This window comes from Astyanax mexicanus, chromosome 11 (genome assembly GCF_023375975.1).
Source record: "Astyanax mexicanus isolate ESR-SI-001 chromosome 11, AstMex3_surface, whole genome shotgun sequence".
Classification (NCBI taxonomy): Eukaryota; Metazoa; Chordata; class Actinopteri; order Characiformes; family Acestrorhamphidae; genus Astyanax; species Astyanax mexicanus.
In genome coordinates, this window is record NC_064418.1 from 47,782,664 (window position 1) to 47,800,382 (window position 17,719).

Sequence of the window (17,719 nt, forward strand, 5' to 3'; positions counted from 1 at the left end):
GGTAAACCAAAAATAATAGAAGATTATAAATAGAAAAAAAATTGCTGAACACTGTGTCTTGTGAAATATTACTGTATATTTTGTAATACATCAGTATATATACATGTGTGTCATCTGAACAGTGTATAAAAGTCTGTTTTACAGAGAAAAAAGAAACGAGGCAGCCATCCAATATCACTATACACACACAACGTATTATAATAATAACAATAATAATAATAATAAAGAAGGGAAATATAAAGTGATTAAACTATCTGTCATTTGAATACTAAAAAACATGACAAATGGTCAATTTATGTAATAGAAAGCACTATCATTTGAGCAGTTTTATAACTTATGAATTTTCTGTTTCTGCATGCCTTTGGCTACAACTGTGACGCCTAACAGAACTCAGATATTTGAAGTTCCTCCCACACTCTGAGCAATAATACGGTTTCTCTCCTGTATGATCTCTCAGGTGTTCTTCGAGATAACGCTTCAAAATGTAGCTCTTCCCGCACTCAGAGCACTGATACGGTTTCTCTCCAGTGTGAATGCGCTGGTGGTCCTGCAGATGATGCCTGGAGGTGAAGCTCTTCTCACAGTATGAACAGTTATACGGTTTCTCTCCCGTGTGAATGACCTGGTGATGCCGGAGATGAATCTGTTGAGTGAAGCTCTTCCCGCAGTCTGAGCAGTGAAACGGTTTCTCTCCGGTGTGAACACGCTGGTGCATTTTCAGATTAATCCGCTGATTAAATTGTTTCCCGCAGTCGGAGCACTGATGCGGTTTCTCTCCTGTGTGAATAAGCTGGTGTTTTCTGAAAGTACTGGACTGAGTGAAGCTCTTCCCACAGTCTGAGCACTGGAACGGTTTCTCTCCCTTGTGAATGCGCTGGTGAGCTTTGAGAGAGCTGACATGGGTGAAAGTCTTCCCACACTCTGAGCAGTGGTGAGATTTTTCTTTGCAAGTTTGTGGACTGATGGATCGTCTACTGGAGGCCATTATCTCTTACGTTCAGGTCTGGTTTCAGCAGTCTGACATTGGTGGGAATCTCCTGTTGTGTTTGTGGAGGCCAATTTTTATTGTGGAACACCAGCTACAGCAGATGACTGGCTCCAGAAGATTGATCATTTCTGGATGAGAAGAACAGAGAAAACCATTTAAAAATCAATGACAATCAGTAAGAAAAGCTTTAGATATTAGAAAAAGGTAAATATAAAATGATTCCTAAAAGACGCCCAAAATATACAGTACTATTACAGAAGATGTGCAGTGTTCAGCAGATTTTGTTTTATTCTCTTCTATTTATGGATATAAAATTTGGCCATATCCTGCAACTAGTTTTATGCAATGTTAAATCACATAAAAAATTAAAGACCACTTCAGTTTCTGAATCTGATTTTGCTATTTATAGGTATATGTTTGAGCACAATGAACATTATTGTTTTATTCTATAAACTACAACATTTCTCCCAAATTCCAAATAAAAATATGGTCATTTAAAGCATTTATTTGCAGAAAATGAGAAATGGCTGAAATAACAAAAAAGATGCAGAGCTTTCAGACCTCAAATAATGCAAAGAAAACGAGTTCAGAAATCAATATTTGTATTTTTGATCACAGTTTTCATGCATCTTGGCATGTTCTCCTCCACCAGTTTTCCACACTGCTTTTGAATAACTTTATGCCACTCCTGATGCAAAAATTAAATTAGTTCAGCTTGGTTTGATGGCTGAGAACATAGTTTCACTGCTCTACAGCTCAATACTGGGGCTTTATGTGCTGCAGATATCCCTATTCTGGCTGATCTGCTAGTGATGGGATTCAGTAAGCTGGTCTGTTTTGATAATGTAAGCAGAGATGATAATGATGAGCAGAATATCAGATAAAAGATGAGTCCACAGCTATAAAACACTGTCCTACCTTCATCTCAGCAGCTCCTCTTCCTCTCCTCCAGCTGCACTGTAGAAGCACAGCGGGGGGCGTAGCCTGCAGGGTTGCCAGATTGCACCAAGATTGTTTCCATTTTTTGTGAATGAGCAGATTATTACAAATATAGAGATAAGATTAAATAAAATAAGATAAGATGCCTTATTTATATTGTATAAAGAAACTAAGCAGCAGTCCAATATCACTTTACATACACAAAGTGTAATGATATTTATAAGTACCACTTACAACAATAATTATTATTAATTAATAATATTAATAATTGATTAATAATAACGATATTAAAGAAAAGAAAATATAAAAAGTAATAAATCAGGAAAATATAATTTTTCTGTAGTCAGAATACTAATGAATGTGACAAATGGTCGAAAAAATAAAAATAAATATTATTAGACACCGAAAAACACAGTATTCTGAAAAACACAGTTATCCATATACAGTACACACAACGGTTGCTATCTCGAATCCACCTCATTATGGGCTGCACCTAAATGTAATATTCCCTAATGAAGAAATGAGTGTAAAAAAATGATAAAAAAAAAAACTAAGCCCAAGAAAAAAAAGTACACTTTAAAAAAAGAACCAATATGCTAACCCCTTTTGTTTGATTAATATTTTTGTTTTATTTATTGGTTTATTCTAATATTTGTTGCATTATTTCATGTTGGTTGGTGAGTTTCTTCTTATTAAAATTTATCTCTGGTCCTGAAATTATGTGTTGGACAGAAAATGATGAATGTGTTGCAGAGAATTGTTAAAAGTGTCCCTGTACCCAAGTTTCCCTCTCTAAAGGAAAGAGGAAAAAAAAAAAAAGATTTCACCTAAACATCAAATTTCCCAATCTGGCAACACTGGCTGCTGCCCACAGTGGATATGCTGCTTCTGCTGCTTTACTGAGGCTGGAGATCCACACTGATACAGGCAGCTAGCGCCCCACTCTGGACTGTAGGAGAAACAACAGTCTGACATCCAAAAACACACAATAACATCAATCATAAACTAAATATTAATAAAAATAAATAAAAAATTAAGCCAGACGAAATGTAATGATATTAGTCAATTAGTTTTATTGGCAATACTGCATAAGTACAGGACATACAGAGAATTCAAATTACGTTACTCTCCTTCCCAAAGTTACAACAAAAGAAAAACAAAGTAAAGTAAAGTAAATTAAAGTACAGCAAAATAAGATCATAAATATAAAAGAATGAGACACACTAAGTATACAATACAACAAGGTTACCGAGATAGACATACGTGAGACAAAAGACACAAGACAATAGTGCAATAGTGATTGGGGATTAAAGAAAGTCTCTCCTTAATCCAAACTACATACAGTACCAGTCAAAATTTGACACCTTCTCATTCAATATTTTTCTTTATTTTTTCTTTTTTTTATTGAATTTAAAATGTATTTTCTGCATATTAATATTAAAGACATAAAAACAATGAAAAGACACATATGGAATTATGTAGTAAACAGTAAATAATAGTGTTAGACCTCCACATTAATCCTCTGATCTGAACCTGATGAACTGAGATGGTGATTTGAGGTGATTTAATTTAATTTGAGGGATGAGCTGGAGCTTCACAGCAAAGTGAAGGAAAAGCAGCAACTATTGTTCAGCACCTCCAGGAACTCCTTCTTCAAGACGCTGAGAAAACTATTCCAGGTGACTCTCCCTCATGAAGACACTGAGATTAAAATACCAAGAGTGTGGAGATCTGTTTAGTGGTTGCTGTGGTATTTCAGGTGGTCACTATGGTGTTTCTAGCTGGTTGCTATGATATCCCAAACCACAACGCTTCTTCCATAATGCTTCTCAGTTGAGCTCCCATTAAAAGGTTTTTCAATACTGGATAAAAACAATAAATAAAAATATTATCATTATTGATTTAGAAATATATTTTATTAATAAATAATTAACTAATTTAATTAATGAAAAGTTAACTTCTGATATATTTTTTTTTCATAATTAGTGTTTAAACTACAGTTTCAATTCTGTGGGTTGCCTTTCCAAGTGTTAAAGGGAATCAGATTTTGGCAGGTATGCAGAATTTGGCACTTCCGTCCACTTTATAGTGTCAGTTTTGTTGTGCTGATATAGGCAGAGGACAGGACTGCTTCAGACTGGAGTTGGTAAAGAGTTTACATTACCAGATTACATCCAAAAAGTGGGAAGAAACAAAAAAAAAATCAAATGTTTGATTTTCTGTTACTGAATTTAGCTGCAATTTTGAGGCTTAAAAATTCAGTTTCAGTCCATCATACACTTTAAATGATTTCACTCCGACTGCACCAGAGTCTTCAGACTAGAACCAACTGGAAATCGGGTTATAATAGGCAGGGTTCATACACTTTTTATCAATACATTTCCATGATTTTTTTTCATGATTTTTCCATGCCTTCAGGGCAAATTTTCATGACTGTACGAGTTTTGCAAACATGGACAATAAAAACAAAAATCAACTAAAACTACAATCAAAATTGATTATAGCAGGTCTAAAACGAATTAGATAAAATGTTGACATGCAATCTTTAATAATCAAATGTGTGTCAGATGTGTGCAGGGCTAAATTACTGAATTAACACTGACATAGCTGACATAATTTTTAGCTTAAAATAGATTTTCTCCATCGATAAACGGAAACACAAAGATTTGTAGACTAAATTTTCTATGACTTTTCCAAAATTTTCTTTTCTTTTTTTTCCCAAAACTTATCCAGGCCTGGAAATTGCTATTTTCAAATTTTCAAATTTCATGACTTTTCCAGGTTTTCCATAACCGTAGTAACCCTGAATTGGGTTCAAATCATGTAGGCTTTAGGGAGTTTAGAGCACTTTTTCAATGACAGTATCCATATTTGATGGTAGGTATCGATAATGTGTTGTAAACGGAATGGTACAATACGATTTATCACAATAAAGATATAACCATATTCTGTCCAACCCTCAGGAATATAGACGTCATAGACGACACTGTCACCTATCATCGCCTTGATCATGAAGTCTGGCTAGAATAAGCCATGCAAACGGTTAAACAACATGCAGGAGACCCCGCCCACATATCACATATGCCACAGCTCTGTGCTCCATGGACAAGGTACGTGGCAAATGTGACGGGACACCCTGCTAGTTCCTATCACATGACATTATCATTTAGGAGTTTCCTCATCTTTCTTGATGCACTTGTGTGTTTTTACAGAGCTTGAGTGTCTGAAATTCTTCCCGCAGTCCAAGCAGGAGTACGGTTTCTCTCCGGTGTGGATGAGCAGGTGCTGCTGGAGATTACTGGTTTGATTGAAGCTCCGCCCACACTCTGAGCACTGATAGGGTTTCTCCCCGGTGTGAACGCGCTGATGCAGTCGCAGGTGATTCTGTTGGCTGAAGCTCTTCCCGCACTGCGCGCAGAAGTACGGCCTCTCTCCGGTGTGAAGGCGCTGGTGTGTGTTGAGGTGACCCTTCAGAGTAAAGCTCTTCCCACACTCTGAGCAGTGATAGGGTCTCTCCCCAGTGTGAATGCGCTGGTGCTGCTGGAAATGACACAGCTGATTAAAGTTTTGCCCACAGACATGGCAGAAGTAGAGTTTCTCTCCGGTGTGGATGCGCTGGTGCCGCAGGAGGTGACTCTGTGCGGAGAAGCTCTTCCCGCACTCCGCACAGAGGAACGGTTTCACCCCTGTGTGGACGTGCTGGTGTAACTGGAGGCTACTCTGGCGAGTAAAACTCTTCCCGCACTCTGAGCACTGGAAGAGCTTCACCCCGCTGTGACTGCGCTGGTGTCTCTGGAGATGACCCAGCAGGGTGAAGTTCCGCCCGCACTCGGAGCAATGATACGGCTTCTCTCCGGTGTGAATGCGCTGGTGGGATTTGAGGCTACTCTGAACAGCGAAGCACTTCCCGCAGTACGAGCACTGATACGGTTTCTCCCCAGTGTGAACGCGCAGGTGTTGCGTGAGGGCACACCTGTCTCTAAAGCTCTTCTTACACTCAGAACATTGGTGTTTTTTCTCCTTAGCTGGATTTTCCTGTGTTGGTTTGTGAGAAACATTGGAGATAACAGTAGCAGGGGACTCACCGCTGCAGCTTCCCTCATCATTTACGGAGGACATGTTCAAAAATATAATCCAACGGCCCTGGTTTTAACAGTTCGACACATTTCTCATGATGGTAGGATCTGCGGATGTGTGTTTAGAAAGGTGGACATGAGGAGCAGGACTGGAGGATCAATCTGGAAAGGAAAATATAAAAAAGAAACATGTTGTTTAAAAAAAAAAAAAAAAACAAAGACAATGGATACCACATAAACACACTGATTACCATAGAGACACTGATACAAAAAAAGCACTGAATACTGCAGAAACACACTGCATACCACATAAACACACAGGGCATAACCATGTATAATCACTAAATATCACAAACACTGGACCCACTGAAACCCATTTGACACCACAAACCCTAAACACCACAGAATATCATAGAAGCACACTGGATATCACATAATCATACTGGATACCACACAAACCCTAAACACCACAGAAACGCAATGAATACCATAGAAACACACTGGAAAACACAATCATACTGGATACCACAGACACCGTAAACACCACAGAAACACAATGAATACCATAGAAACACACTGGATACCACAGAAACCCTAAAAAACATAGAAACACACTGGATACCACAGAAACCCTAAACACCACATAAACAAACTGGATACCAGAAAAAACCTTAACACAACAGAAACACACTGATTACCATAGAAACACACTGGATACCACAGAAACCCTAAACACCACATGAACACACTGGATACCACAGAAACACACTGGATACCACAGAAACCATAAACATAACAAAAACACTGGAATGGAAACCACGTTTACATACTGGATACAACCACAGACACACTGTTTACCACATAAACATAAGGAAACCACAGAAACCCTGGATACCACATAAACATTATTAGCATGAGAAAGGACAGATATCACTGCTGAGAAGAATTTCATTTTATACCCATGTAAACATGTCAATGCCAATTAGTTACACAAAAAACAGACATCATATCATCCGTTAGAAACCGCCCAGCTGCTTTTTTTCCACAGAAATTTGTCATTTTTACAACTATAAATACATATTAAGATCATACTATATAATACAGCACAACTGTATTAAATACTGCACTAACTATCAGTGTTTTAATATGATTTTTCACTCAAATCATATATAATATAAATCACCAAATAACCCAGCAGCTCCTCTTCCTCCTCTTCCTCTCCTCCTCCAGCTCAGCGGATCTTCAGCTACTCCTCCACAGCAGCTGGAGATCCAGGGAGCGCCTCACCTGGACTGTAGTGGAATAACACTGCGACCACGTGACCAAACACGTGAATGTTTTAATCCCACCCGTATTCCGGCAAAACAGGCCTGCACATTAATACTAGCTCCAAAAGGTGACGGCACAGAATATTAAATAAACGTTATTTTATGGTTGCATTACATCGTTTAATGTTAATGGCGGAAATAACAACCTTAAAACAACCTTTATTTAACCTTACCTTATATTATTTTAGGTGAAAGGCGACTACCTCAAATAATAATAATAATATATTTTATTGACACGAATATAACACAAACAAAATATATGTATATTTAATGCAAGTAACGTTTGATAATAATATATTTAAAATAAAAATGTTGAATCAATATAAAATTCATGTGCACAAAAACACTCAAATATAGCAAAGATTTTTTAATTGCTTTTTCTTTGACTTGGAATTTTAATAAAGTACCTATATATCTGTCTGTCTGTCTATCTATATGCGTTTTAAATTATTTAATGTTGACAAGTTAATGAAAAATGTTTGAATAATTTTTTTTTTTTATTATTCAGTTTCAGAAAAAAATATTTTGTCTACGCTCCTTAGAAAATTATGGGATAAAAGCCCTGGACCCTCTAAAAAACAGAATGATGTAAAAAAAAATTAGCCTATCTCACAATTAAAGTAGTAGTCCTTATGTGTTCCTTAAAATTGAAAGCAGCAGTGTTTCTCTGAAAGGAGACCACACCCCAATTAATGTTTTAAGTACTTTAAGTACTTTTTAGCATGTTCATTGCAATTACACACTCTCACCAAAACCTTAAGGATTGTTACTTCAAATGCCCACCCAAAGGCAACGTCCTAGTAATGCCTCTGTTTCCATGATTAAGATTTAGACTGTTAGATGAAACACCTGAATACACTTAGTTTACAAACTTAAAAACAAGGAACAAAAAGTGTGAACTGCAGGTTTTAAAATAACAGGAGACTGAGTTTCATTTTTACAGTAGAGATTCCAGTTTATTCACGTGTGCTTGGTTTCAACAGTACAGAGTTTAACTGCTACTAACACTGATCCAGAGTCAACTACGACACCCTCACACAGAATAATGGGTCCTTCAATAAAGGCAAGGGTTCTTTTATATAGAACTCAACAGCTCAATTAATAATTTGTATTCTTTGCCTGGAAAAGTTCTTCATGAAGAAGCGTGAGTGAAATTGCAAGACAGCATGAGTGAGAGCGAGAGACAGTGCTTGTAAAAGAGAGAGAGACAGCTCAAATGGGAGCAAGAGACAGACCTTTATGAGAGCATGAGACAGCGCTAGTGAAAGCAAGAGACAGTGCAAGTGAAAGTTAGGACTCCCCCTATCACTAGTGATGCCCCAACACCAGGAAGGTGAAGACAAACACACGCCTCCTCTGATACATATAAAGTCAGACTCCGCCTCTTTTTGAACTGCTGCTGGTGCATTACCGAGCATCATCACAGTACACTCGGAGGAAAGCGCAGCGACTCGGTTCTGATACATCAACTCACAGACGCAGCCTTGTGCTGATCCACATCACCCTAGGAGTGATGAGGGGAGAGAGTGCCATCTACTGTACCCACCCAGAGAGAGAGAGAGAAAGGTCAATTGTGCTCTCTCAGGGCTACGGCAGCTGATGGCAACTATATGAACAGTATTCGAACCGGCGATCTCCTGATCATTGGGGCAGCCGTAGCCTGCCCACACCAATTTTTTTTTTTTTTATATTTCGTTACTTGGTAGTACTGAATCATTTCAGTTGGTGTTTTTTTGGTATTGAATTTCGATATCCAGCCCTAATCGAGATATACTGTATGTTGTATTTCACCATTCAGCATCCTTTACGATAATGAAAGAACAGGTGTCCCAATACCTTTGTCCATACGGTGCATGGTGAGGCTACTTTTTTTTTTTTTGATTGATGAACTCATCAGGGCTTCTCCTTCTTAATGCACTTGTGTATCTTCAGAGTATTGGAGTGCCTGTAGCTCTTGCCGCAGTCCTGGCAGTGGAATGGTTTCTCTCCGGTATGAATTCGCTGGTGGGTGTGCAGTTGGCTGTTTGTGGTGAAGCTCTTACCGCAGTTCGTGCAGGGGTACGGCCTCTCTCCGGTATGAACTCGCTGGTGTAGTCGGAGATGACTCGGGTGATTAAAGGTGGTCCCGCAGTCGGGGCAGTGATACGGCCTCTCTCCGGTATGAGTTCGCTCGTGTAGACGGAGATGACACTGCTGTTTAAAGCTCTTCCCGCAGAGCAGGCAGTTGTACGGCTTCTCTCCGGTGTGAATTCTCTGGTGTATCTGAAGGCTGTTTTTCACGGTGAAGCTCTTCCCGCACACCGAGCACTGGTACGGCCTCTCTCCGGTGTGAGAGCGCTGGTGGGTTTTGAGAGAGCCGAGGTTCCTAAAGCTTATCCCACACTCTACGCAGTGGTACGGCTTCTCTCCAGTGTGGGTGTACTGGTGCACCTGGAGATGACTCCGCACGGTGAAGGTCTTCCCGCACTCTGAGCACTGGTAGGGTTTCTCTCCAGTGTGAATGCGCTGGTGAGTTTTGAGGCTGTGCATGCCTTTAAAAGTCTTTCCGCACTCCGAGCAGTGGTGAGATCTCTCCTTACCTGCGTCTGTTTGGGCATCTCCATTAGAGGACTTTACTGGAGGTCTGGACTTTCTTTTGGAGGCCATGCTTTTAATGTTCTAACCCTTGTTTAGTCCTGATTCACTAAACAGTGTCTTCTGATGTGTTACTGAGAGTCAGAGTAAAGTGAGAAGACTTCATCGTTTAGAACGTCATTTATTTCTGGAAGAAGAACATAAAAATAGAAATATTTAAAAACCTACAAAGTCAAATAAATACAACACAAATAAAGTTGGAAATGGATAGTTTATTCATAAATAAACAAATTATAAATTTATTATTATAAACTTGTCGGTCTGAATATTTGTGATTTGTTCAACTCATATTTTAGAAGATCCAGAGATGACTATAAAATAATGTACATCTTTAGCTATCATTTTTTTATTTATTGTTACAAGTACATACTGACACTTTAACTCTACCCTTAATTCAGGTTTAAAATATCATACTGTATATCACATTTTCTCCTATCCATATTCAGACATACTATTAGATATATTTCCCAGCCCTAGTATGAATGTATGGAGCACAGACCTATATTTTTCTCAGAGATATGAAGCAGCGATGAGCAAACTGAAGAGTGTCATCAATCAGACTTGCTGTCAGACTGTCTATCATGTAGCTTGGTATGTCTGTGCCCTGAAACAGCTGCCACACACACACACACACACACACACACACACACACACACAATCATCATCATCATACCTGAGCAGTACAGTCTGGCATGATGTCATCCCTGCACTCTGATCTCCTGATCTTCTTATTTCTGCTTCTTACTCTCCAAACCTGAAGAAATACATTTAAAAAAGCTATCACAGATAAATCACAGGTTAGTTCACAAGGTAATTCACAGATTAAATCACAGACTAGTTCACAGACAAAATCATAGACTTATCACACCCTCACTCACAGGCTATATTACACTGTTAATTAATTGTTATATTATACTGTCACAGGCTAAAACATAGGCTATATTGCAAGATAAATCACAACTAAATTACAGTTACATCACAGACTAAATCTGCAGCTACATTATAGGCTGTCCCTGGCCAGATAGACAGTGCAAACAGACTAAATCACAGAATAATTGACAGACTAAATCACAGATAAATCACAGCTTAAATCAGATGCTAAATCACAGCTTAAATCACTGACCTGGCCAGATAAACAGTGTATATAAGAGCAGGTTTTTCAGTGTTCAGTATGTGAATCTAATCACATCTCATGTTTAAAACATAAACAACATGTTCTAGCTTCACCAAACCCAGCTCAAAAACATATATCAGGATCTGAGGTTCTAGCTGGGTTCTCCTCAGGCAGGAGATGATACAGGTTCTCCTGATCTGGTTCTCCATGTTCTTCTACTCCCAGTATTTCTCTGCTGGTGTAATAAAAGAGTGCACAGCTATTAAACAGGGTCCTACCTTCCTCCCTGCAGCTCCTCTTCCTCTCCTCCAGCACCACTGTGTACACCCACAGCGGGGGGTGTGGCCTCAGGGTTGCCAGATTGGTACAGTCGTTTTCACTCTTTAAGAGACAGAAATACACTCACTATATTGCTAAAAGTATTTTATTCACTGACTAAAACACCCAACATGCACAGAGAAACCACCTTCTGCAGAGTCCATCGCTACACCCTAAAGCTGTGCAATAAATTGAGTTTTTAAGAATTATAGAATTATATGTATAACTGAATGTGTGAACATATTTAAAAATGGGGGGAAATGCACTTCATGTGAAGCAATAGTTTTACATACATGTTTATCTTTACAATAAATTTGAAATATTTTACATTTATTTAAAAATAAATATATTCCCATATTGACTATTCCTTTTTCATGTGGGCAGCACAAACAATCTCAAAATCCTTTAAAAAGCAAGCTCAGACTGATTTTATCTGAATGTGATATATATATATATAATCTGCGCTTTCCCCCCCCTGCATTTTGTATGTTAGGACACCAAATTTAGCGTGAAAGCTCCCAATCTGGCAACAGTATTCATTCTTCACTGTACTGGGGGTTGAGCACGAAGCTTACACAGGACGCTGGCGCCCCCTTCCGGACTGTAGGAGAGCGGAGCGAGGACGGGGTTTTAATCCCACCCGTATTCCGGTAAACCCCGCCTTCTTGACTAGGAGTGGCTGATGATTGGTTAGTTGAGAAGTCGATTAGATCCCACAGAGGTCAAAAACGATCAGAAAACGGTCAAAACAAGTTACAACAAGTTTTATATATATATATATATATATATATATATATATATATATATATATATATATATATATATATATATATATATATATATATATATATATTTTTTTTTTTTTTTTTTTTTTTTTTTTTTTTTTTTACAAAAATATGATTATTAAAAATATATCTTAATATGTTTTAGCTTATATTTAGAAAATATATTTGAAAATGTAAGAATGATGGTGGTCTTTTACTTACTTTTAATATTTTTGTTTAGAATTAATTAGGGAATTGTGGATAAATTTGAGAATTGAGGATGAGGTGGAGAATTGAAGATGAGGTGGAGAATTGAAGATGAGGTGGAGAATTGAGGATGAGTTGGGGAACTAGGGATAAATTGGGGAATTGAGGATGAGGTGGAGAATTGAGGATGAGTTGGGGAATTAGGGATAAATTGGGGAATTAAGGATGAGGTGAGGAATTAAGGATTAGTTGGGGATGAGGTTGGGAAATTGGAAATAAATTGGGCACTTGGTGATAAATTATGGAATGAGGATGAGTTGGGGAATTAAGGGGTTGAGTTGGGGAATTGAGGATGAGTTGGGGAACAAGGGATGAGTTGTGGAATCGAGGATGAGGTGGGGAATTGGGAATGAGTTGGGGAATTGGGGATGATTTGGGGGATTGGGGATGAGGTTGGGAAATTGGGAATAAGTTGGGCAGTTGGTGATAAATTGTGGAATGAGGATGAGTTGGGGAATTGAGGGGTTGAGTTGTGGAATCGAGGATGAGTTGGGGAATTAAGGGGTTGAGTTGGAGAATTGAGGATGAGTTGGGGAACTAGGGATGAGTTGTGGAATTGAGGATGAGGTGGGGAATTGAGGATTAGTTGGGGAATTGAGGAAATTAGGAATAAATTGGGCAGTTGGGGTGAGTTGAAGCATTGAGGACAAGGTAGAATTAAAGTATGAGTTGGGAAACTGTAAATGAGTTGGAGATTAGGGATGAGTTGAGGAATTAGGAATGAGTTGGAGAATTGGGGATGAGTTGGCGAACTGGGGATGAGTTAGGGAACTGGGGATGAGTTGGAGAATTGAGAAATTGGGGATAAATTGGGGACTTGAGAACGAGGTGGGGAAATTGCATGGAAATTGTATTGAAGACGTCTGCACACTAGGATTCAGAACTTGAAAAAGCACCCTTTATTCCACCTACTCCTGTACATACAACCAAAACGCATTACTGCCACCTAGTGGTTAATATCAGTACATCTCTCTTTTTCTTTTTTTTTTTTTTTTTTTTTTTTTTTTTTTAATAAAAAAAATTATGACAAAGCAAGTATTACTTCTTCTTCTTCTAACTTAAACATACTTCAACTTAAACATATTTCAACTTAAACATATTACTTGCTTTACATTCTATTGTGCCATTGCACTATTCACTTTAACAGTTGAATACTAAACTACTATTTTCAGCATTCTTCAATGAGTCTTTTTGGTTTCAGTACTTGTCTGTGTGGTCGTGGACTTTCACTTGCTGTCTCTGTAGCTTGCTTCTCTGTTTTTGGTGAGGATTGGGAGGTTGGCAAACCTGCCTGTGAAGAGCTGGTCAAGACACAGTCACTGTCCATCTCTTGGTTCGGCACTTTCAGCAAATGCCTCCTGTTTCTTCTCAGTACACTTCCCTGCTCTGTAATCACCTCATATGATCGTGGTGTAGTTTCTCGTGTCACCTTCGCAAGGGGACCCCAATACCCTTCACATCTCACACGTACCATTTCGTCTGGTGCTAGTGGTTGCAGTGGCTTGGCTGTTCGATTGTAGTGTCTGTTCTGGCATTGATCCGTTAGCTCAGGACTTGTATTCACTTGATATTCAGCTGACAGTAGCCTTGTCCTTAGTTTCCGGTTCATCAGGAGTTCTGCTGGAGATTTTCCATTCTCAAGTGGAGATCTGTAATTCAATACTGCGAGATACGGGTCTTCACCAGCTTCTGCTGCCTTCCTGAGCAGTCTTTTCACAATTTGAACTCCTTTCTCTGCTAGTCCGTTGGACTGTGGATACAGGGGGCTTGCTGTTACATGCTGAAATCCGTATGTTTGAGCAAAATCCTTGAATTCTCTGCTGCTAAACTGTGGGCCATTGTCACTGATCACAGTCAGAGGAATTCCATGACGTGAAAATATGGACTTGCAGTGTGTGATAACCTGCCCTGCTGATGTTTCTGAAAGCATTGCAAACTCTGGGTAATTAGAATGATAGTCTATAACTATCAGGTAGTCTTTGCCCTTCAGGTGAAACAAATCCATGCCCACTTTTCGCCAGGGCTCTGCTGGTTTGTCATGAGGCTTAAGGGGCTCTCTTGGCTGTTGATACCGGTGTCGCTGACAAATGTCACATCTCTGCACAAATGTCTCTATGTCTCTGTGCATGAATGGCCAATACAGAACATCTCGTGCTCGTCTTTTGCACTTTTCAATGCCAAGGTGCCCTTCGTGCACCAGTCTTACCATTTGTGATCTCATGGTACGAGGAACCACTATTTTTGTTCCTTTCAGAAGCACTCCTTTCACTATTGACAATTCACCTCTGAAGTTCTGGAATGGGTTTATCAGCTTCTCTCCTGCAGATGAGCACATTTTGTTCATGACATTTTGCAAGTCCTCATCCTTTGCTGTCTCTTTGGCGAGTTCTTCCCATTTGGCTTGAGAAACAGGCATTTGTGCTCTTATAGAGTCGACATGGACTTGCAGATCATTTTCTGTTGTCTCATCAGTGTTGGGTAAGCTAGCCCTGCTGAGTGCATCAGCCACAACCAGGTGTTTCCCAGGTGTAAACTCAAACTTCAGGTCATACTTCTGCAGTCGCAACATTAGTCGTTGAATGCGTGGCGGCATATCTCCCAAAGCTTTAGTGGATATGGCTATCAACGGTTTGTGATCCGTTTCCAGCACCACAAGTTGTCCATAGATGTATTCATGAAACTTCTCGCACCCAAATGCTGCTCCTAATGTCTCTTTTTCTATTTGCGCATAGTTGCGCTCTGCAGATGTCATGGTGCGTGAGGCATACGCGACTGGGAACCACTCGCTTCCATGCTTCTGGAGCAGCACAGCTCCAAGACCATCTTTCGAAGCATCTGTGGATACTTTCAGGAGCTTGTCTGGGTCATAGAATTTCAACACAGGCCCTTTACTGAGTGTTTCTTTTAGCCATTCCCATTCTTTGGTGTGGTTTTGTGTCCACTGTCACTCTGAATCTGACAACAGCAGATTTCTCATCTCTCTTGTGTTTGTTGACAGATTTGGGAGAAACTTTCCCATATAGTTCACTAACCCTAGTGCTCTTTGCAGTTCTGTCTTGCTGCTTGGTGCTGACATGTCGGTCACTGCTCGAATTTTTTCTGGGTCCGGTTGGACACCCGCATCTGACAGTTTGTCTCCCAAGTATGTTATCTCTCTCACTCCGAAATGGCATTTCTGTCTGTTCAGTTTCAGACCTGATGCTCTTGCCTTTTCTAAGACTTTGCACAATCTCTTGTCATGCTCATCCTTGGTCTTTCCCCAGACAATTACATCATCCAAGAACACTCCCACTCCATCCATCCCATCAAACATCTGTTGAACTGTTCGATGAAAGACTTCTGGTGCAGATGAGATTCCAAATGGAAGGCGTAAAAAACAATGTCTTCCATACGGTGTGTTGAATGTGCACAATTTTGTGCTTTCTTCTTCCAGAACTATCTGATAGAAACCTGATGCTGCATCCAGTTTAGAGAAATAACAAGCACCTGCCATTGTGCTTGTAATGTCAGATTTTGTGGGCAGTCTATAATGCTCTCTTTTTATCCATTTGTTTAGATCTCTTGGGTCGATACACAGTCTTAGTTCTCCATTAGGTTTCTCTACAATCACCAGTGAATTGACCCATTCTGTTGGTTCTTCTATGCGTCTGACCACTCCCTCAGCTATCAGCTTATCTAAGGTCTCTTTCAATTTTTTCTTTAAAGTGACTGGAACATTCCTTGCTGCATGTATCACAGGCTCTGCATTTTCTTTCATTTTGATCTTGTACTTGCCAGGTAGACGTCCTATTCCTTTGAATACATCTTGGTATTCTTCCACCATGTTCACATACATTTGCTTTGCATTGCTGTTTTCTTTTTCAGCAGATGTCATCACCGCCTGATCAATAACATGGAGTCTCTTGATTAGCCCAAGTTTCTCACAAGCCCTTAGACCAAGAATGGGCTGTCTGTCTCCTTCTACTATGACAAACATGGCTTGAACTGACTGTCCTTTCAATGTCAAAGTGGCTCTGCACATGCCTGTATTTGGAATTGGTTCGTCATTGTATGTTCTCAAATTGATCTTCTTGTTTTGGACTTTAGGCTTTACTTTCAGTCTATGCAATTCTTTTGATGGCAAGATGTTTACCTGTGCTCCTGTATCCAATTTAAATGGAATTTCTGTTCCATTCACATCCATGTAGGTAATCCATTCATCTTTTAGAACTGTCTCATCATCTGCTACAGTTCCGATGAAGAATGCAGTATCATCATCATTTTCAGGGCATTCCCTTACTGTTTGCACTTTCTTCTTTGTGAAACAACATTTCGCAAAGTGATTCTTTCCACCACATTTACGACAGTCTTTTCCATATGCTGGGCAATTCCTGGGTGCATGTCTTGTGCCACACCTATCACAATTTTTGTGCCTAGGTTTCTGCTTGGTAAAGCTAGCGTCTTCTTTGCCTTTTGTTTTTGTGACTTTCTGCACAGCATCCACACCTGCTCTTTCTTTTTCATTTTCAAATGTCTTTAGCTGGACTTTGGCATTTTCTGATGCTTGGCAGATCTGTATTGCTTTTTCCAAAGTCAGGTCTGTGTCTTTAAGTAAGTGCATTCTCACTTTTTTGTCACTTACTCCAATCACAATCTGATCCCTTATCATGGAGTCACACAATGTACCAAAGTTACAAGTCTGGCTTCTTAGTCTCAAGTCTGTCACATAATTTTCAATTGATTCGTCCTCTCTTTGGAAACGATTTCTAAAGACATACCTCTCGTAGGTCTCATTTTTTCTTGGCGTGCAGTACTCGTCAAATTTTTCCATCACTGATGAAAAATTTCCTCTTTCTTCCTCTGTGAAGACAAAAGTGTTGTACACATCGAGTGCATTCCGACCTGCCACTGTTAGTAACAGGGCTATCTTTCGTCGGTCTTCCTTCCCTTCCAGTCCAAGTGCAAGTAAGTAGAGCTCAAAACTCTGCTTGAAAACCTTCCAGTTTTCATTGACATTCCCTGTCAGCTTCAACTCGTCTGGTGGTTTAATGGAATTCATGCCTAAACTCATGTTTTAACCAATTTCTCCTGGTACCATGTATTGAAGACGTCTGCACACTAGGATTCAGAACTTGAAAAAGCACCCTTTATTCCACCTACTCCTGTACATACAACCAAAACGCATTACTGCCACCTAGTGGTTAATATCAGTACAGAAATGTAATTGCGCTAGCGTTAAAGAGACATTGAATTGTTTATGGTAACTGTTCATGATTTTAATTTTGATTGACTAAAATTGACTAAAATTATTT

General features: G+C 39.3%; 3 protein-coding genes across 4 annotated transcripts; all 3 read right to left on the bottom strand.

Annotated features, from left to right (window-relative positions):
* Positions 1 to 4: 4 nt before the first annotated feature.
* On the bottom strand, positions 5 to 1,986 carry LOC125805071 (gastrula zinc finger protein XlCGF9.1-like). Its single transcript, XM_049485422.1, has 2 exons — positions 1,907 to 1,986; positions 5 to 1,116 (listed from the first exon to the last, which is right to left on the bottom strand). The coding sequence occupies exon 2, from the start codon at positions 983 to 985 to the stop codon at positions 335 to 337; it is 651 nt and encodes a 216-aa protein (XP_049341379.1). The 5' UTR covers positions 986 to 1,116; positions 1,907 to 1,986; the 3' UTR covers positions 5 to 334.
* Positions 1,987 to 4,340: 2,354 nt separating this feature from the next.
* LOC125805070 (zinc finger protein 239-like) lies at positions 4,341 to 7,287 on the bottom strand. The gene is made up of 2 exons (XM_049485419.1): positions 7,187 to 7,287; positions 4,341 to 6,165 (listed from the first exon to the last, which is right to left on the bottom strand). Exon 2 carries the CDS (start codon positions 6,044 to 6,046, stop codon positions 5,090 to 5,092), a length of 957 nt encoding a protein of 318 aa, XP_049341376.1. The 5' UTR covers positions 6,047 to 6,165; positions 7,187 to 7,287; the 3' UTR covers positions 4,341 to 5,089.
* Positions 7,288 to 8,266: 979 nt separating this feature from the next.
* Positions 8,267 to 11,481, bottom strand: LOC103035287 (zinc finger protein 239). 2 transcript variants are annotated; one of them, XM_049485421.1, is made up of 3 exons: positions 11,358 to 11,481; positions 10,639 to 10,719; positions 8,267 to 10,092 (listed from the first exon to the last, which is right to left on the bottom strand). In XM_049485421.1, the coding sequence occupies exon 3, from the start codon at positions 9,975 to 9,977 to the stop codon at positions 9,225 to 9,227; it is 753 nt and encodes a 250-aa protein (XP_049341378.1). In that variant the 5' UTR covers positions 9,978 to 10,092; positions 10,639 to 10,719; positions 11,358 to 11,481; the 3' UTR covers positions 8,267 to 9,224. The 2 variants fall into 2 exon arrangements, with proteins under 2 accessions (XP_049341378.1, XP_049341377.1); XM_049485420.1 differs by lacking the exon at positions 11,358 to 11,481 and adding an exon at positions 11,089 to 11,340.
* Positions 11,482 to 17,719: the final 6,238 nt, after the last annotated feature.

Coding starts and splice junctions, on each gene's coding strand:
- LOC125805071 (XM_049485422.1), bottom strand. CDS start 985: ATGGCCTCCAGTAGACGATCCATCAGTCCACAAACTTGCAAAGAAAAA.
- LOC125805070 (XM_049485419.1), bottom strand. CDS start 6,046: ATGTCCTCCGTAAATGATGAGGGAAGCTGCAGCGGTGAGTCCCCTGCT.
- LOC103035287 (XM_049485421.1), bottom strand. CDS start 9,977: ATGGCCTCCAAAAGAAAGTCCAGACCTCCAGTAAAGTCCTCTAATGGA.